The sequence below is a fragment of the Aquarana catesbeiana genome, linkage group LG07 (genome assembly GCF_042186555.1).
Source record: "Aquarana catesbeiana isolate 2022-GZ linkage group LG07, ASM4218655v1, whole genome shotgun sequence".
Classification (NCBI taxonomy): domain Eukaryota; kingdom Metazoa; phylum Chordata; class Amphibia; order Anura; family Ranidae; genus Aquarana; species Aquarana catesbeiana.
Genome location: NC_133330.1, coordinates 308512222 through 308533651, shown reverse-complemented (window position 1 = coordinate 308533651; position 21430 = coordinate 308512222). Strand labels below are relative to the sequence as shown.

The 21430-nt window shown below is 39.5% G+C and overlaps 1 protein-coding gene across 23 annotated transcripts in view; it reads left to right on the top strand.

Annotated features, from left to right (window-relative positions):
* ADGRL2 (adhesion G protein-coupled receptor L2) overlaps nucleotides 1–21430 on the top strand; it is a 297985-nt gene that overhangs the window by 267518 nt on the left and 9037 nt on the right. For 15 of the 23 annotated variants that reach the window (XM_073593679.1, XM_073593678.1, XM_073593658.1 and 12 more), the window contains 4 exons: nucleotides 9970–10061; nucleotides 14278–14322; nucleotides 14591–14617; nucleotides 17166–17334. In XM_073593679.1, coding sequence (XP_073449780.1) covers nucleotides 9970–10061; nucleotides 14278–14322; nucleotides 14591–14617; nucleotides 17166–17334 — 333 coding nt within the window. The remainder of the gene's footprint in view (nucleotides 1–9969; nucleotides 10062–14277; nucleotides 14323–14590; nucleotides 14618–17165; nucleotides 17335–21430) is intronic. The other 8 variants (XM_073593665.1, XM_073593662.1, XM_073593661.1 and 5 more) reach the window with 1 other exon arrangement.

Genomic DNA, 21430 nt, shown 5'->3' with positions numbered 1-21430 from the left:
GCCTGAGAAATTAGTATGGTGTAGACACATTTATCTGGTTAAACCTTTTCGGTTCTGTTATATGCCTGCCATATCTTTTTCATATTAAGGCCATAAAGATGTATATGAATTCTTGGATAATGGGTAGCCATGCGTTCTGCAAATAGGAGCTGTTGGCAGCACTTTCATAGTAAGAAAGAAAGGCAAAGGTGTTAACTGGATTTATTAAGCCATTTAAACAGACCGGAGTTCCTACCTTTCAAACCAACCAAAGTTCTTTAAAAAGTAGCTGTTCTTGCTGTTAACGTTGTGGGCCTCAAATCGTTAAAACGATCTCATGCCTTATTTATGTGCAAATGCTCTTTAGCGTTGTTTTGTCTGCATCTAGTTCCAAAGCACCAAGACAAATAGGATGGTGGGGCTTATTTCTTACAACTGAAGAGTGCAAAATCTGGTGCAACTTTGCATATAAACCAATCGGCTTCCAGGTTTTATTGCCAAAGCTTAACTTAACAAGCTGAAGTTAGACGCTGATTGGCTACCATGCACAGCTGCACTAGATTCTGAGTGATCCAGCTTTAGTAAATTAACCCCAATGTTTTTGAAAAGGAAAGCAGGGTCTGGGTTTTCGTCAGGACAACCATTCTAAAGGCCCATGCACACGATCAGACTTTTTGACAACAAACATGCAAATTAGCTGTTTTAAGGCAACATCCGACTGTGTGTATGCTCCATCGGACAAACTTTTTTGGTTTTCATCGGACAAATGTTGGCTGTGCTAAAAGACAAACTTGGCGGCAACAAAAGTCCGATGTCGGCAAGTCCGACCGTGTGTACACCAAACCATCGGACTTTAGTACAAAGTACAAACACGCATGCTCAGAACCAATGCAAAAGATCGGACAGCACAGAAGATGACCAAAGGGTGGCATCGGAAAGTTGAACGTCCTCTTTTGGAGTGTCGTTAGTACGTTGAAACGTCACTACGTTCGTGTTTGTTGCCTAAAAAGTCCTGCCATGTGTATGCTTAAAAAGTTCACGGCCAACGCCCTTTGTACAGAAGTCAACGGGAAAGTTTGTATAAAGTCCAGTCATGTGTATGAGGCTTTACATGGACCCCATACTTATCCTGTGCTCCACATAGGTGTGCACTTATGCTGCCAATGTGTATGAAGCTAGAAGATTTTTTGTCAGTCTCATACAGAGCTAAATAGCTGTTGTACACTAATAAATTAAAACTCACCATTGACTTAGTGCCTCTCCAAGGATCACCATTGCCTTGTCCTTCATTCACACTCCTCCCGAGTTTTTCTCCTAAATACTAAACACATTCAGTATAGAGCCGTACATCACTAACGTAAAGCTAAAACAAACTTTATTATTCCAGCAGACACACCCCACTCAGATGCCTCTCTCTAATTAAATTACTTTATTTAAATTTATGGTTTTTCATTAAATGCATTTGCAGCCTTCAATATTTGCAAAATTAGGATTTAAAGGGGTTGTAACAGATCGTCACAATGATTTGTCCTAATGGTGAATATTAGCATATTGCCAGGGACAAAAAGGAAGTTAAAAAAAAAAAAATTGCTGTTCTACCCAACAGCATAAAGCATTTTACTGAAGGACAATGAAGGAGAGTCAACAAACAATCTTCGTGTAACTTACTGTTGGCTGCCCTCCGTATGACCCGTTTCTTTTCATAGACCGCTTACTTTTCTGTTGGCCTCCCCATCTCGGTTTATGATGGATATTAACAAGAAGCTAGATTAGGAGCCCAAAATGGAAAAGTGTGGGTAGCAGTGAAAACCGTGCATTAATGAGTAAAGCACATATCTCTGGCCTTAATATTCATTTTTTATTTCTCCTAGCCTTTTTAACTCACCGATCTGCCATTCTGCCCCGTAAATTAGAAAGCAGGTAGCAGATGTGAGTTATTTCTGTATCCTGTTACTATGTTTACTCTCTGGCACACAAGTTCTCTGTGTTCCGTTTAGCTTTATATCGTGTGTGTCCCAAAGTCCCCACTTAAAACTCCTTTGTACAATGGCTAAATGTTCACTCTTATTTCACTCATCCTTTCCATTCTGTTGGCAAACTATGTTTGAACCTTATTAATAATGAAAGTAACTGGTGAGAGACATAATTCAAAGCGATGGTCCCAATGTCAGTCTAATGTGCATTGTTAGATTTCCCAAATGAATTTTTTGTAGGCTGCATTTTATAGTGTTTGCTCGACTGCCCTTCTCTGCTCAAATCGGCTCAGATATTATCCAATAGTTTGCACAGCGGTCACAGGCCTACTTCAGCTTACAACTGATGTTAAAGTGAAGCTCCAGTTTTGGCTTGAGAAAATAAAAAACGTCCCTCTAGTTTAGGCATATATAATACATAAGGATTCTAACATTTACAGAAATTCTTACCGGTTTCTGCTCTGTTGATATAGAGAGAGACCAGCCCAGTGCACTTGCTGGATTTATTATTTAACCATTAGCCATTTACAGAGCACTGAAAATTTACACATACTGTACATTCACAATAGTCCTTGCCCTCAAGAATCTTAAAGCGGTTCTTCAGAATTAACTAAAAAAAAAAAAAAAAGAGTCAGCTGCTACAAATACTGTAGCTGCTGACTTTTTAAAAAAGGACACTTACCTGTCCAAGGATACAATGCTGTCCTCAACCAGGGAGGCTCTTCGCCAATCTTCTGGTCCTTGGTGCAAACGTATTTACTAAGGCTCCTTGCGGCTTCACAGCTGGCTGGGATGTGTCCCAGAAGGTTGCAGGGAGAGTGGAGGGGCAACTTCCACTCCGACTGCCTAGGCGGTCAGAGCGAAAATGGGAGCAGTTACCTGCTAAAACTATGTACCCGCTCCCCAAAAAACTCCAAATTGAAGGATTGCTGCTCTTTTAGGGTGTAGTTCCACTTTAACATCTAAGATCCCTACCTCTCATGCATGCATACACACACATACTGGGGCCAATTTAGATAGGAGCCAAGTATTTTTCAGCATGTCTTTTGGAGTGTTGAAGGATACCAGAGTACCTGGAGGAAACCCACGCAAGATGGTGCCCTTGATGGGATGTGAACCAAGGACCCCATCTTGAGTGGTCTTTTAATTATTCACATGATCAGCCCCAGACACAGTGCACCCATCTGCTTATCTTTGCATGTAATGACTGTACTCTCAGGGCAGTAAACTTTGAGATGATGAAGATGCCATATTCCGTACAACGATTTGCTGGTACTAGGAGCTTAAGGACAGGTAGTGAGGCAATTAGAAAAGCAAGGGTTTGAGTATTCACATATCCCCTTTGTATGAATGGGTACTGCCACCAGTGAAGAAAGAGAATGAAAATGTGAATGTGGTGCCAGCTGTAGAAAATCCTGGCAGCCAGCACACTGAAATGAAAAATTTGTCATTAGTAGCAAATTTAAAATGGAGTTTAACCAGAATTAATTGCAGATTTAAGTAGATACTGATGAGTTGAGTCACCCCCAGGCTTTATATCTTTTGTGGGCCCCAGTGATGGTCATTATCTGGATATTTCACACGTTTTGGGTTGCTTCTTTATTGTGTGTTACACGAAAAAAAAAAAAAAGCATTGGCAAAAGTGAGACGACTTCTACAGAAGGAACGTTAGGGGGCAAAGCTGGGTGGCCTTAAATATGGAATTCCCAGAGATATAGGAGTCCTTTCCTACTATTGACTACCAATCTCCAACCATAGCAGAAATTTCAGTTTGATCTGGACTAACCCTTTAGATTTTAAAAGGTCTACATCTTTATGCTGAAACAATCGTTTTTCAACGATTACTATTTTTGATGTTTATGCAACTGCTCAACGTTTTTATAATAGTAACTTGTCTATGATTGTCTTAAGAGAACCTGTAAACAGCAAGAAGAAAAACAGAACATACTTCTTTATATTTTATTAGTCTTAAAACACCCACACATTTGGATGAGTGAAGGACATTTTGGCACTTACTACTGTGCTTACTCCCAAGCCAGGAGCAGGGTTTGTCGAGTAATAAAAAAAAAATACTTGTAATAAAAATAATAATAAAAAATGTGAATCTTATTCAGAGCTGTGAAAATAAACACACCATGTATATTAAAATGCTCAGTTAACAGTAAAGGCTACACAGCTTTCAGCCATTTATGACTGTTAAATGAATTAAAGGCGATTTGGTTGGGTTTTTTTTTTGTTATTGTTTTGTTTTTTCTTTGTTGTAGTGAGAACTAGAAGTAGGAAATGTGATCTAGATCTACAGTTGTGCTCATAAATTTACTTACCCTGGCAGAATTTGATTTCTTGGCCATTTTTCAGAGAATATGAATGATAACACAAAAACATTTCTTTCACTCATGGTTAGTGTTTGGCTGAAGCCATTTATTATGTTTACTCTTTTTAAATCAGAATTTCAACAGAAACTACCCAAATGACCCTGATCAAAAGTTTACATACCCCAGTTCTTAATACCGTATATTGCCCCCTTTAACATCACTGACAGCTTGAAGTCTTTTGTGGTATTTGTGGATAAGGCTCTTTATCTTCTCAGATGGTAAAGCTGTCCATTCCTATTGGCAAATTTCCAGTTCCTGTAAATTCTTGGGCTGTCTTGCACGAACTGCACGTTTGAGATCTCCCTAGAGCGGCTCAATGATATTGAGGTCAGGAGACTGAGATGGTCACTCCAGAACCTTCACTTTATTCTGCTGTAGCCAATGACAGGTTGACTTGGCCATGTGTTTTGGATCATTTTATGTTGGAATGTCCAAGTATGTCCCATGCGCAGCTTTCTTGCTGATGAATGCAAATGTTCCTCCAGTATTTTTTGATAACATACTGCATTCATCTTGCCATCAATTTTGACCAAATTTCCTGTGCCTTTGTAGCTCACACATTCCCAAAACAGCGATCCACCTCCGTGTTTCACAGTAGGAATGGTGTACCTTTCATCATAGGCCTTGTTGACTCCTCTCCAAATGTAGCGTTTATGGTTGTGGTCAAAAAGCTAAATTTTGGTCTCATTACTCTAAATGACTTTGTGGCAGAAGGTTTGAGGCTTGTCTCTGTGCTGTTTGGCGTATTGTAAGTGGGATACTTTGTGTAGTAATGGCTTTTTTCTGGCAACTCGACCATGCAGCCCATCTTTCTTCAAGTGTCTCCTTATTGTGCATCTTGAAACAGCCACACCACATCTTTTCAGTCCTGTATTTCACCTGAAGTTATTTGTGGGCTTTTCTTTGCATCCGGAACAATTTTCCTGGCAGTTGTGGCTGAAATTTTAGTTAGTCTACCTGACCGTGGTTTGGTTTCAACAGAACCCCTCATTTTCCATTTCTTGATTAGAGTTTGGACTCTGCTGATTGGCATTCTCAATTCCTTGGATATCTTTTTATATCCCTTTCCTGTTTTATACAGTTCAACTACCTTTTCCCACAGATCCTCTGACAATTCTTTTGCTTTCCCCATGATGTAGAATCCAGAAACATCAGTGCAGCACTGGATAAAAGATGCAAGGGTCTGTCAGGATTCCAGCAAGTCATTGACCTTGCATACACACACACACACACTAATTACAAGCAAACAGATCACAGGTGATGATGGTTACCTTTTAATAGCCATTTAAACCCCTTTGTGTCAACTTGTGTGCATGTCATCAGACCAAAATCACCAGGGTATGTAAACTTTTGATCAGGGTCATTTGGGTAGTTTCTGTTGTCATTATGATGGAAAAAGAGTAAACACAGTTGATTGATAATAAATGGCTTCAGCCAAACACTAACCATGAGTGAAATAAACATTTTTGTGTTATCATTCATATTCTCTGAAAGATAGCCAAGAAATCATAAATTCTGCCAGGGTATGTAACTTATGATCACAAATATATATATATATATATATATATATATATATATATATATATATATATAATGTAATGTGTGTGTGAAATAAAGGTCCAGTGTGTAATAAATATATATCTATCTATATCACATATACTACTTTTCTACTTTTTTTCAGTAATATTTTGTAATCTAAATGCCTGCCACTAGGTGTTGCTGTAGACTTGTTTGCACATGTTTTCCAGTTTCCCCTTAAAGTACAACTAAATGCAAAACTTTTTATTTTTTTTTTTTTGTTTTGGATAGAGTGGAGAGGGATTAGAACCCCTGTCAGTTTTTATTGCTGTCTGTGCCCCCTTAGGGAGATTCACCCTCTCTATTTGTCCGGTTTACCATTATCAATGAAAGTAAAAGAAAATCCCACATTTTGGTTTGTCCCCAGAAAAGTAATAAAGGGGAAATCTTCTAATTTGAACACTAGTTATGGTGGCCTGGGGGTCCCCGAGGGATTCCCTTCATTTTGAGGCATTTCTTCTCACTTCCTGTTTTGGCTATGGAACAGGAAGTGAAGGTAAATCTCCCCAGATGGCAAAAAATGTAACTAATAGGGGTTATGACCATCCCTTACTCTAGGCACATTTTGCCTATAGTTCTACTTTAATACTCAGGATAGATTCCATCCTACTTCCTCTATATGGCCCCAGATTTCAATAAGATATATTGGTTGGGAAAGGAGACAATTTCTTCACTGGGGATGTCCTTGTGTATGACTTTTCTTTTTCAATTTATATGTATGTATGTATTTAAATATCTTCAAAATGTGCATGAGAGGTAGACAGTAAAACTACCTGAAATTACTGTGGAAGTACAAAGATAATTGAAAGTTATGCAACAAACATACTCCATTCTGTTCCATTGAAATCCATTGAGCGCTTCTTCACAAGACACTTACAGTAATGCCCTTCTTGTGGCATAATACTGCAGCATGTGATAACCCATGTACTGCAGTGTGTATAAGTGTCATTATTTTGTGTGGTATTCCAACACTTTGATATAGCTCAGTGCACCACATTGCACATGGTATGGGTTGCATTAAAAAAAGGTACATGTACCTTAGCATGCTGCCAGCCCATTCAAAGGTATGGTCTGTCCTAACAAGGCTTATCTTTAGCACACTAATGCAGTGCTTTGTTAGGTGCATAACACATAGCATCAATGGGCCATTACACTTCCCCTTTTATCCCTAAATGAGAGGTCCTCAATGGAGTCCTGGGAGTGAGATGAGCAATTCTCCATCATTTTTTTTTTTCTCTGTCCTGCAAGTAATTTCAGGTGTCTTGACCTTCTGCCTCCCATGGATTAGGCATTAAGGATTTCTCAGATTTTTAAGAGTCAGACAGTTAGCTTGAAGGAAAGGAGCAGAAGGAACATGAACTTTAAAATGCTTGGAGCGGGACTTCAGAACAGTGGAAAAGGCTCGGGAATTCAGAGCTCAGAAGAGGGTCATAGAAGCAAGTGATAGTTTCCAAGCTGTGCTCAGCTGACCTACCTCAGTTCTAAACTGTATAGAGGTGTTGTGGGTTTTTTTTAATTATCTTCAACTCTTGGAAATGCCAGCACCGAGGCATTTTTACAAAAGAAATTTCACTGCAATATTAGACAAAAGCAATACATTATTTAGAATATAATTTTTGCTTTAAAAGTTTGTTTAAATATTGATTGCAGAGCCAATTTTCTCCCTGGAAGAACAGACATACATGTTTCTCTTCTTTTTTTTTTTTCACTTGCAAATTCAGCATGAAAACATCAACCCCTGCTGTAACGAGATTTAATTAATATGGAAGTACACATTCAATTTACTGACATTTGTTGTCAGAATAAGTTAAAAAGCCTGGCGCATTTTGCGATCTTGCCACTTAGCAGAATTGCTGAACATGCATGAGGAATTGCAAATTTTGACTTTCAGGATAAGAGCTGGACTTATTTGAGCAGAGGTAGAAAAATGGCAACAAACGGGTGTGTTACTTCTCAGCATGCGGTCCTGACTGCAATTTGTGGCTGCAGGCTAATGGCAAATTCCACACAAGGCTTATTCTTTTTGTGTGGGCATCAGATGGTCAAATATATAATTTGGGCTGGCAATACTATCCTCTGCTAGTCAATAAAGTCACTCTGCTATTTCATGGGTTAGCATCACCTTCTTGATTCGGCTCCCTGGTCAGAAGAGATGATGTGGGTCCACTGTCCATTGAGCAGAAGTAATGTTTGACTGTGGAAATCAAAGCATTCCACCAAGGTTCCAAGTTCAAAATGAGGTTTATTCCAAACATATGACAGGTGCTACAGCCGATGCATTTCAGGGACCAAAACAAACATTATCCACTGGTAGGGACTCAAATTGAAAGTTTAAACTCGGTTGTGAACACTCAGTATTGGTTCAGCAGATAAGGAAACTGTCCCCAAAACATGTTGGCTGTAGCACCTGCCATATGTCTGAAATATAACCTAATTTCGGACTCTGAATCTTGGTGCGGCTCTTCGATTGTCACACTCAAACATAATTTATACAATCCAAGGCCACTGTTCCAGTTTGTCAGTTCAGGAGAGCCACTCACCCATCACTTTGATGCCCCTTTGGGATACCCAAGTAGACTTCCCTAAGGTCTCAGCCCCATCAATCTCCTACTTCAAGCAATGAAAAGTGACATAGGAAGTGGAAATGCTCTCCAAGAAAGATTGCTTGATTGTGAACTTTGTGTCACCTCTCTGGTTCTGCAATGTGAAAAATTTGGGTAAATTACAAAACTGACTGTTCAGAATTACAAATCCTTTGGCATAAAAAATATAAACATATATTTATTTGAACCATGTACTTGTTTGTCTCAAGTTTTAAGGGAATATCCTTGACTCAGCTATCTAGCTACATCTGTAAAAACTGTATCTGTATAGTTTCCCATTTGTAATTGTAAAGGCAAACCTTTTTTTTAATTAAAATAAAAAAGAGGTATATAATTACCTGCACAGAGTGACCTCCCTATTCTGTAGTCCCCTGCCCATGCTGTTGGCTACTCCTCTTCTGTATGTGCAGGCAGCTTGCTATGGGGGGAACTCCCAAGCTGGGCTGTGAGCATCTGCTCCCGCTTTCCTCCTTACTAGATTTGATTGACAGCAAAAGGAACCAATGGTAAATGCTTGTGAGACCAGGAAGAGGGGAGAGAAGACTTGCAGACAGGCACAGCGCTGGATCAATAGAGGACTCTGGTAAGTGTTAGGGAGGGGGGTTTAACAGGCGGTGGAAGTTTTTTTGTTTTTTTACCGTAATACAGGGCACACATTAAGGTAAAAAAAAACTTTTAGTATTTACAATCACTTTATAGTATGTGTCCACATATTACGTTTTCCATTATCAACAGTTTTTATTACTGTCTGTGATATCACCAGGCTTGTAAGATTCTCGCAGGGGCAGCTGCTGGAAGGCAATTTCCTGCTGACACAGTACACCTCCCAGAACTACATCTCCCAAGAGCCCTTTCCCTACAAGGGTAGGCTCTTGGCTCACAGCGACATCTCTGTTTTGCTGTAAAAGAAATCAATGTATGCAATGTAGAGTAGGACTAAAAGGCTTGGATTATAGGGGGAACTCTCCAGTCCAGCAGGCAGGGTTGACAACATTAATAAAATTAAAAACCTGACCACATTAAGCAGGAGAGCACACCACGGTCAGTTCTCTATCTATGACTTGTCCTGACACCCCCCCCCCCCGCTGCACAGCCATTCACTGGGAAGCTAAGTGAACTGTTGCTTCTCCTCCCCCAGCTCTTATACAGCTGAGAACTGAGGGAATGTGATCACTTATTAAAAAAAAAAAAAGGGGGGGGGGGGGGAGGTATTTATAATGTTTTTTATATTTATAAAAAAAAATGATTTGCATTTCATTTCTATTTTAAACTGAATGGGCTGTTTTACAAGGTGATCGTTTACAATCACGTTAAGGGATAAAATTGAGAATTGTGTATTTGCAGAGATGTACTTTATTTTTTTAGGTCCACAGATTTTTTTTTTTTTTAATTCAACTGGAATTCCTTAAGATATTTGTATCATCTCAAGTGTTTAATCATTTTTTTTTCTTTCCAATGCAGGTCAACATTATTTTCCTGGTGATCACGCTGTGCAAAATGGTGAAGCATTCCAACTCTTTAAAGCCAGATTCCAGTCGTTTGGAAAACATTAAGTAAGTGACCCGCTCCTTCCAATGGATACAGGGAATTCCGCAATAACCGCTGAGCAGTTTATCAGACAGCAGTAAAGATGTCGCTGTGCGATTAGCCAGGCTACCATCGCGCTGCTACTTGCACGTTGTCCAGAGATAATGCCTTCACCTAAATGACGCTCCTAAATTGCGTAAATAAATTTAAGTATTGCATAGCAACAGGGTAATTTCATTTGCATTTAAAGCACAGTTTAAAATGATGTTCTCGTCCACAAGGCTGACATGATTATGTGAGGTTTGTTTTGTTAAATGACTTTGTGATGTAGGGCTTGAAGTACTTCTCACTTGTAATCCAGCTCTCCTGCGAGAATTGACTCTTTATTACTAATGTTAACTTGCAGATTATCTGTTGTGTGTGACTAATTAAACAGATGTTTGCTTTAATCCCAATGCCACTTCAAATCCACAGAAAGGAAGGTTTTGTACACTAGAGGAGCCTCTTATTTGACAGCTGCTCTTTTATGGTGTGACCTTTAGAAAGTGATGGTTGCATTGCGATAGTTTTGAGGATAAAAAAAAAAAAAATCCAGGGACTTTCTCTATTTTTCTTTTTTTAGTTGAAGAACTGAGGAGTGAGCAAGCAGTGACCAAGATTTACTTTGCAAAAAAAAGGGACTTTCTGTCAAATGGTTTTCTAGGAAGAACTCTCCCTCTGTTTAGTTGCTGCAGTTATTTGTTAGCATTCTACCACAGACGAGCAGCATGAAGCCTGAACCCATGCCCTCAAATCATTAAAGCCCAACTCAGCAAAAAAGTTTTCCCATGCAGTAGGGATGTGCCTGCACTGCACGGGTCAACTGCTCTTTTTTTGTCTAGGGGAGAGGAGAAAGGAGATTTACTTACCGAAACCTTTGATCCTTCCAGCACAAGACTAGTCTGGCATCCCCACACTCCAGTGGTCTTGAACTGTGGACTATTCCAAGCCCAGAGCAGGCTCCATAGAGCAGGAACCATCCACCCCTGGGCTGTGGGGGAGCGCCATTTTCCAATTGATCGCAGGATTGGGTGAGTATAGGCTTTCTCCTCACCCCTAAACGAAATGAGCAGTTGACCCATTCAGTGCAGGCATAGCACTGCTGCATTAGAAAACTTTTTTTTTGCCCAGAGTTGGCCTTTAAGAGATCAGCTTGGTTAAGAGAGCTCCCCTAACAGATGGTTGACAAGGGCTCAGACTTCACATAGCCTTTACTTCTACTTCAGAATTAAGATTTCACCAGCCATCCTTATGCAAGGCATACTGAGTAAATTGAAGCATTTAGGCAAGATAGTTATCAAAATCAATGTGATATTGCGCTCTAGGTAGTGACTAAATTGATATAGCATACAGAATATCCTTAATCCTAAACATAAAATGCCAAGGGGCAATCAATATAAAGAGCAAGTGCTACAAATAGTGACAAAAAAATATAGAAGAATAAAAACACATATATATAATTCATAGGTAAAGTTCTTGGTAGTATACTATCTTCGTAACAGTGAACAAAGATAGTGACTGCTATAACAAATAGTAGTTAGTGTGAATCCAAAGAAGGTTATTAGTGACTTGGTGATAAGAAATCTTCGGTGTAAATTGAACCTCCCGTGCAAGGTGGTCCCTTACCTTACTGCCATAATTTCATGGAATGAGAAAATACCAGAATGACAAAGATAATCCAAATTCCTGCCACAGCCAGTAAGGGTTTTCTTTTGAATACCTCAACGGTAGATAGGAGGAGGGAGCTCCAAGTCCATTGTAATGTATAGGAGGGAAGGATAAATGGAGGTCCAAATCGTGAAGTATGTTTAAGAATAGGTACGTTTTATTAAAACAAGGAGCCGAATTTACTCACATTTTAAAATATTTTATTGTTTTTTTTGGTTGATCCATTCAGTGTTTACTGCAACTAGGACTGTATCCTTGCTATTTTAGGCAGCTCGGGAATATTCTTTCTTTTAAGATAGTTATTATGTAATCAGAAGTTGCATCACTAGGTAGGTTGGGGTTAAAAGCACAAGCAAAACAAAACTGACATTTTGAATTCTTGGGGTTACCTGGGGTATTATATCACCAGGCGAGCATCCTTTATTTCCTCTATTTTCAGTAAGGAGCATTCCCCATAGCAGTTTGTGCCTCCACACCTTCCCACTAGACTGCAACACAGGTGCCACTCTGCAAACCAGGCTCTGACACCAAACACTCTGTTGCCATATATGTTCAAAGCCATACATCTTTAATATTATGGGTATTTCTTAAGGGGGTATGGATGCAATAATTTTATCTGGCATATTCACAACCATTAGGCAGAGCTGGGAATTGTGGTGCTGATATATCGCTCCCATGTGTTGCGAGAATTACAAGGACTTGCTATATGATTTGGCTTACTAGCTCTCATGCAAAGGCATCGGTTGTAGATGGCGCTTGCCTTTAAAATGGCATATTAGTGCTACACACATTAATGTGTTGGTCAGTGGGAAGAATGCACATTACACTTTTGGTCATTGGGAACAATTTCCCCCTTACAGATTGCTAAAAAGATCAATGGTGTCAGTGGGAACTTATCTGAGAGTCAGAAATTGACGATTGCTTAAGGAACCCCTAGCAACCGCTGGATTGCGTGGGGTTCCATGGAACTCTGGTTGAGAAACTCTGGCCTAGGTAAAGAGCATTGCAGCACTTTCCTAAGATGGCATGTTGCACCTGAACCATTTGCTTAAATGCATCTTGGTGTCATGGCATCTCATGACACACCAATGGATTAAGGCACAATGAGGTTATTGGCAAGGTAGAAGCTTTTGTCCCCCAAAGCATTGATTGACCTTGATAATGATTGCAATAATTACAGAGCAGACATCTCATTTACACCGTCTTTATTGGCATAACACACCCCATTATACACCAACTGCCTACAAGAACATCTCCCTTGTGAATTGTCAGGCAGGTGCACAGCTTTGACCAATTGTGCTATCCCCCCCCCCCCAGTTTACTGCAGGAGCATGAAAATTGGCCCACTGGATGTCCACAAGACCTTAGGCCCCTGCTTAGGTTGCCTGGTGGCTCATCTAGTTTTGAGGGTGTACAGCCCCCAATGAGAAAGTAAATAGCAGCTGGAAAAAGAGGGTAGGTTAGCATTCAGTGAGAAGCGGAAAACAATAGCAGCTCTTAAAAAATGGCACTAGTATCCTAGCCTGATATCTACTAAAGAGATAAAATGTATGTGAAGGGCGCTCAGAATGTCAGGACCAGGCAGTTAGTGTCTTTATTGGATGGATGAAGTGGACTTCAAACACTTAGGGCTGCACTCAAAGAGGGAAGCAATCTCTAATGGAAAACAAATAAAAGAAAAAAGGCGCCTCTAAGTGCAAAATTAAAACTTTTAATATCCCCAAACAAGATTAAAAACACTTACAGAATCAAGGATAAGAAGAGGCATAACATGGATGTATGAAGCAGGTGATCTGGCTTAAGGAGATCCCAGTGTATCACAGCTTTCCAGGGATAACGATATGCAGCAGCAGAAGGTCCCAGGATAACCAGCAGGTGAACACCCCAGGCTCTGGGAACACTGGTGAAGCAATCGCGTCGTCTAAGTCAGCATGGAGCATGGATCCCAGAAATGACGTCAGCGGGAGGGGACAACAACCAGCATGGACCGCAAACAGGAAATATGCCATCAAAATGGGACGCGTTTCGGAACTACTGATTGGTTCCTTCTTCAGCTGACTCAGACAACGCGATTGTTTCACCAGTGTTCCCAGAGCCTGGGGTGTTCACCTGCTGGTTATCCTGGGACCTTCTGCCCCTGCATATCGTTATCCCTGGAAAGCTGTGATACACTGGGACCTCCTGATGCCGGATCACCTGCTTCATACATCCATGTTATGCCTCTTCTTATCCTTGATTCTGTAAGTGTTTTTAATCTTGTTTGGGGCTATTAAAAGTTTTAATTCTGCACTTAGAGGCGCCTTTTTTTATTTTATTTGTTTTTTAATAAAGAGAGACTCTTGTGGGAAGTAGGCCGTCATAGCCTTTAGTAGCGCAGTGGAATGTGGACATAGCAGTTAGTGCCGTTCTTTGACTAATGTACTCCTCCAGTGCATGTTGCATGTTAGGAGAGCTTTTTGTTTTAGCATCTATCTTTATCTTTCCCTTTTTCTTTTTTTTTTTTTTTTTTTTCTACCTCTGTCTCATCCACTCCAGTAATTATCGTGTATGTGACGGCTACTATAATACGGACTTACCTGGGTAAGGTGAATCCTTACATTAACAGTTGTAGCATGACCTTTTCTTCAATTTTTTTTCCTTTTTAATAGAATCAACGCAATCCCGTTTACAAACCCCCCCCCCCCGATAAAATTCTATCATTTGAACAATGCCTTTTATATATTTTTATACTTTCTTCCTCCCTAATTCAGCCTTGTGTATAAAAAAATAAATAAAATGCTCCATTCTTTCTGCTCCACTTCTGTCTCTAACAATCTGATTTCTCTCCTCTGCTTGTAATGCTCTCTAGATATGAAGATAATAAGCCTTTTATCAAGTAAGAGACCATTAGCTAGATGTGGAATGCCCTAACTCAAATCTTCCTTGTCCTCCATTCGATTTTCCTCTGCTCATTTTTTTAGTTGGGTCACACATGGCAATTTTATGCCCCTCCTTGCTGGTTTTTATTTCTTACTTCCCATTCATCATGGACTTTTTTTTTTTTTCCCCTATTCTTTTCTTTCTCATTTGTGTTGTCAGGATGTGCCTCATTGCATATGCAGTCTATTTTTTAATATTCATTTCAGCTTTTTGTGATGAGACATCATGGATTGAGAAGTAAAATTGTTTCTAGATTTGTTGAGCTGTGAATCCCCAGGAATTCCCTTTTGACCAATTTCTTTTAAATGTCAGAAACCCAGAAAAATATTCTTTTGCTAACCTAAAAAAAAAGGCACTTGATTTATAGCAAAAAAGGCTGCTTGATAACATTCGTGTGTAATCTGTGCAAAACCATCAGGGGTGCTGGAAATAAAACTGTTGGATCAAAAACAATTCTGGTCTATTTGTGTATAGTGAAGAGTTGGGTTGCTTTTGCTTATTGTTGGAGGGTACAGATGGTGTATCTGGAAAATGGTGAGACCGGTTATCTCACATCAGTTATTCACAAATCAGTTGTAAAAACTGTCACTGAATTCAGAAGATTATAATGGTGTGGTTCAAACTTTATTGTAAATGCAGTTTGTCCAAAAGTTGTTATTTCTATATACACTATATTGTCAAAAGTATTGGGACGCCTGCCTTTACACACACATGAACTTTAATGGTGTCTTTGCAACTACAACAGTTTAAACTCTTCTGGGAAGGCTGTCCACAAGATTTAGGAGTGTGTCTATGGGAATGTTTGACCATTCTTCCAGAAGCACATTTGTGAGCTAAGACACTGATGTTGGGCGAGAAGGCCTGGCTTGCAGTCTCCGCTCTAATTCATCCCAAAGGTGTTCTATCAGGATGTGGTCAGGACTCGCTCATCCATGTCTTTATTAAGGATAAGCTCTGGCATGTTTGCACAGCCCATGTGCAGAGTCCACCAGGAAGTCGGCACTGCACTGTGCTAATCACAGGCAGTGAGACATTTCTCGATCTCTGCAGCCGCACATCGGGTAAATGTCTCACTGCCTGTGATTAGCGCAGCGCAGTGCCGGCTTCCTGGTGGGCTCTGCACGTGGGGTGTGCGAACACGCCTGAGTTCATCCTTAGTCTTTATGGACCTTACTTTGTGCACTGGTCGAAATTATGGATGAGCAAGTTTGGGTCCTGACCTCAACCCGATAAAACACCTTTGGGATGAATGTGAGCAGAGACTGCGAGCCAGGTCTTCTCGTCTAACATCAGTGCCTGACCTCATATGCGCTTCTGAAATGGTCAAACATTCCCATAGACACACTTATAAACCTTGTGGACAGCCTTCCCAGAAGAATTGAAGCTGTTATGGCTGCAAAGGGTGGGCCAACTCAATATTGAACCCTACCGACTAAAACTGGGATGCCATTAAAGTTCATGTGAGTGTAAAGGCAGGCCTCCTAATACTTTTGTCAATATAGTGTATATATATATTTTTTTTCTTCTTACAAATAAGTCTTTAATTCTTAGTTTAGGTTGCACCCATTATGTTTTTTTTTGTTTTTTTTTTTCAATTTATCTCGCTATAGGTCAAATACTATAGAGCCCTAACAACAGAACATTGTGGGAGGGGGCTTCTGACTTGTCCAGTTCTGTGTTTGTAAGCTTGAGATATTAAGCACCGTAAATATTCTATTTTCCTCAAAGAGGCCAAGGTTAAAAATACTTATATGCAGTTTTAGGTCTGTCTTCTATAAAGACAACTATGCATTTATTGCTTCTTATAGCAACCTGTTGGATTGTGTTACCAAGCAACCAATTTGGCAACTGGGTTTCCAGTGCAAGTTTAATAATGAAAGAAGTAATGTTATTGGTTGCTAATTCTTTTAGTTCTTTCTTTCTAATTCTTTGAGGTTGCCTGTGGTTTGATGTTGGTGAGTGTGTGTATATATAATATATGAAACTGCCTTTAGAATACCACAGACAAATACAAAAAATACCCAATAAATCAGATGGATAAGTATAGTTTTGAATGTTATAAGTAGCATTTTTTAATGTAAATCAATTTTTAATCATACCATGTCTTCTCCTTTAAGTTTATCTTTACCTTGATTTGCTATTTTAAAAACAATGGATTTACCATAAAACGTTCGCTCCATATGTGCAAGCTGTTTGGCATTGATCAAGCTGTCTGTATTGGCTCCTTTGTACGCTAAGAACTTGCTAACAATGACAGCAAAGTCATGTATTGATACATATTTTCATGTTTGATCCGATGTCAGCTTGGAGCATTATAGTTTTTCAAGGATGAAGCTCAAGTCATTGAGAAATCAAGTAGCCTGTGTTGTCTTTGATTGACTTTATGAACAGACTCGTACAATGCCAAAGCCTGAATAGAAATCATAATCACAATCACCTATGTTCGGTGTTTGAGTTTTAAGTGTTACGTTCTTGACCGTTGATGTGGTCCTATCTGTTTTTAGGTCCTGGGTTCTTGGGGCGTTTGCACTCCTGTGTCTGCTGGGACTGACATGGTCTTTTGGTCTGTTGTACATCAACGAGGAGACTATTGTAATGACGTACCTCTTCACAGTGTTCAATGCCTTCCAGGGAATGTTTATCTTCATCTTCCACTGTGCCCTTCAAAAGAAAGTAAGTATGGGATGACTGATGGCAACAGAGCTTTGCATGGGACCTTGACAAACACAAACTGTATTCGTTAATGAATGAAACGATTTAAAATGGTCTATTTATCGTGATTATTTAAAAAGAAAACCTTTGTAAATCTGTTCATATCCCATTTCCTTTTAATATTGTTAACTTTCTTTTGGTCCATTCATGTTTTGGGCAGCCTTATCCACCAGGAGAACAGATTGACATGTGGTAGTGCTGTAGAGAAGGTTTTAATTTAATTTCTACCCCAGTCTTTATGAGAAGAGCAAACTGTAATTACCCGCAAGCAGTCAAACTGAAATATCTTTATCCTGGTTTAAAGTGTCACTAAACCCACAACAGTAAAATCAGTTTGTATATGCAGTAAAGCATGCTTTGTTATACTCACGGGGTTAATCCCCTGCAATATGTAAAAAGGCTGTTTGATCCGGTCTTCTCTGATCTTCCCCTTGTTCCAGAGTCCCTGAACCATCTCCAGATATCACAGAGGCTAGGGGACAAGCTGCACATGCTCAGTTTGGTGTGTATTACTAGAGCGTTCATCATCGGTGCATGCGATCAGCACTGTCCAGATAGAGGGTCAGGGGTCCTCATTGGACAATCATGGGGGAAAGAATACTCCTCCTACAAGCTTTAACCAGACCCTGATAGAAGTCACAGGACTGCTTTAAATGCTCATGAGAAAGGATATTTAGCCGTTTCTATTTACTAAAATAATTCTATATGCTGTGTACTTTGGGAAACCAGATATAGTGAATGCAGGGTCCTGGGTTTAGTAACACTTTTTTAAGTATCAAAGTAATCACTCATCAACTCAACTCAATAAAAGCTTATTTAAAGGTTTAAGTCCACCTTTTAGGAAAAAAAAAAAAAAGCACATATATTGTATTTGTAGGAAAAAGCGCGTTTTATTATGTGGAAGCCTGCAAAGCATTGCACCCACAATCAGTGGATCGCAGGTGCAGTGCTTGACTCCTGCAGATTAATTCCCCCCAGCTCTCTGTCCGTACAAAGGCATGGACTTCCAGTTGGCGAGCTGGAGGAAGTGTCAGCTGACTTTGAGTGTGATGACTACTGAACGCATGTACCATTGACAACTGCACGTCAGTCTTCCACGGTGAAAGATGGAATTTGTAGTCAATTAATTCACAGATCTCTGTGAATGAGAGGTGAAGTTAACCTTTAAATCCGTGGCTTCTGCATTAAAGTGGAAGATGCATGGTTCCATCGAAGTCGATGGTTTAAACAAAGTCCTCTTGTTTATCGCACTCAAATGGGAACTGTGCCTTCCCTCTTCCTGCACGTGGTCAGCTGTGTCTTTCTACCCTTTCCACATAGCCAAGTGTCCACTTCCTTCCAGCAAGCCATGAGACCATCCTCACTTTTTGCTCTCCATGCATCCCCCACTTATGAAGTAACGCAGCTAAGCTCCTTTAGTATTTATTTAATAGAAGGCTCAGTTCATTTTTATTGAAACTATTTAAACCCCTTCATTTAATTAACTGATGCTCCCATAGTTGTTCACAAAAATTAAATAACATGCATGGTCTCCAGCCATAAAAATGCTCATCTAATCTTGAGGTTTTACAGGAAGGTTGTGGTTTGGGCACACCTTTAACCATTAATCTCTATCTATATTGCTGTATGTTTCTGGGTCCACAAACAATCTGAGAATGTAGTTTTCACTGATGGTAACCTCTGTTTATGGTATTTTGTAATTCCAATCTGAGTTTAAATTACTATGGCTTCCTGCAGGTTTTACTCTAAATGGTATAGAGGACCTCAAAAAGGTTGAAAAAGATTGTCTTTTCCTATTCTCCCCATTATAATAGAAACTGCTGCAAATCCTATAGTTACACCGCTGTATATACCTTGAAAATAGATCACATACATAAATCATGACCTCTTTGGAACGCAGTATTCTTAGGTCTTAATGTTACTCTGGCAACCAATGTTAACAGACTCGGTTTTCCGGAAATTTTCTCATATCCAACAGAAGATGTCTTTTGCAGTATAAAAGTTTCACATATCACCCTCTCCTTGTCTGCATATTTTATCTGGCCTCCTTTTTTTTTTATTCCATTATTACTAGCCCGTCATCAAATTGAACAGTGAAATAGAATTGTGAAAGTGAAAACTATTATGTTTCTGACTTGACAAGATGATAGCGTTGAGTCTCTATCTGCTTCGAGCAAGCTGTAATTTACCAGTAATGACAGAGGGATGTGCACTACAGACAGATAATGTACATTTATAGCAAAATAGGTATATTGGGAGCTGGTCCCGGCAATGGGGGTTATTTGGACAAAATACCTTTTTGATTGGTATTGTCCTAGTTCCGGGATGTTTTAGAAGCAGTTAATATCCATTATGTTTCTACCTCAAATTCTGTAAGAGAGAAAAGAGAAACCTTTTCTTTTTAATAATATCATCTGGAGTGTCCCACAATTCCTTTATGGATAGTGAAAAAGACGACAGTGACTTGAGAAAGGTCTACTGAAGCTTGTGTATATAGATGGTGTTTGAAGTCCTAGCAGGCAGTGCAACCTGTGTATTCTGAGGAATGTTGAGTGGTGTTATGGGTAAAATAAATAATGGCATCTATGATGCGGTCTGTCACTAGTGTTAACACAAGTGTTTCTTTTTCGGATTCCCTTCCAGTAGAGTCTTTATTTTCAACTTCCTTTAAACAGGCCAAGCTGTCCAGCAAAAGTTTGTTACTGGGGTTTGAACATACCATTTACCATGTCTAAGACTACAGGGTGAAAATGCTACCTAAGGAACAGGCTTGTCACGCTATTACTGGAAATACAAATATAGCCGATCTGGTGGCAGGGTGGAATCTATTTTCAGAAAAACTGGAATCTACTTAGAAAAACAAAAACTTCTCTGTTATTGCCGGTGACAGACTTCATTATGTAATTTTGTATTACCCATAGTCACACATTGTTAGTTGTTATATTGGTATAAAGATATAATGCCCTGGCATTAATTTTGACCATACCTCCAGGAATACTTGACAAATCGCATATGTCTACTGTTCCTGTAAAAGCAGGTGCCAGGGAGTGGGTCAGAGAGATTGATTAAAAACTGGGCTTGAGCATAGTAGAACTTGCTACCTGTTAACAAGCTGTAAGAAGATCCATCTTCTAACATCTACTACTCATGACAGGATGCTCCTGTATTTTGAATGTGTGTATTTCATACGGATTATATGTTCTGTGAAGCTACCATTTTATTGTTTGTCGCATACCACCAAATAAATAATAGAAAACTTGGCTTGATTGATATCAGAAGTATATGGGTGCAATGGGTTTATAAGTATACTGTCAGTCGAGTGGGGGGTTGGAGTTTGGTATCAGAGAAGGGTAGGGTAAGGAAGCAGGGGAAGTCAGTTTCAAGCTTATTTTTTATGGCCTGCCTTTGCCTTGTGAAGCTAAACTCCATCAGTTGTGTCTACTATTTTATCTTCCAAGAAGTTAGTAAATCTCTTCAGCCACTCTTGTGATCCAAATGCCCCCATGACAGACCGCATCAGGTCTAGATCCCAGCTTTAGTTGTGGAGTATGGCTTGGTGCAGGGTACTTGTAGCCTACGGAGCGGAAGATAGGTAACCACCCTACTCACTCTGTTCTCTCCTTCTGTAAGCATGTTCACTATTTAGACTGGCAGAACATACTGGCTTCTAGCAGCCAATTCAGGTTTTTATGCTACTTGTATATACTAGTATGATTTGTTCTTTTTTTAATTTTTTTATCACCCTGGACTTTGGCTTTAATTAATAATGTTAAATAATCTGTACCTGTGTGTTAGGCTGCTGCTACAATGTTTTAAGGCTTTCAATAAGAATATGTTGAAGCAAAGGGCATGAACATGACATATCAGAACATGCTTGCTAAAAAAACAAAAAGGTAAACGTATCTGTTGTATTCAGTAACTTCAACATAAACAAATTTAACAAGAAAAATATCCTGCTTTCTTAATAAAGCTGAGGTTTTCTAGAAAAATAACTTGTGGATTTTGACCCTCTGTTGAAATTATACAAAGGGTTCTCTTCCAGCTCTGCCTGAAAGCA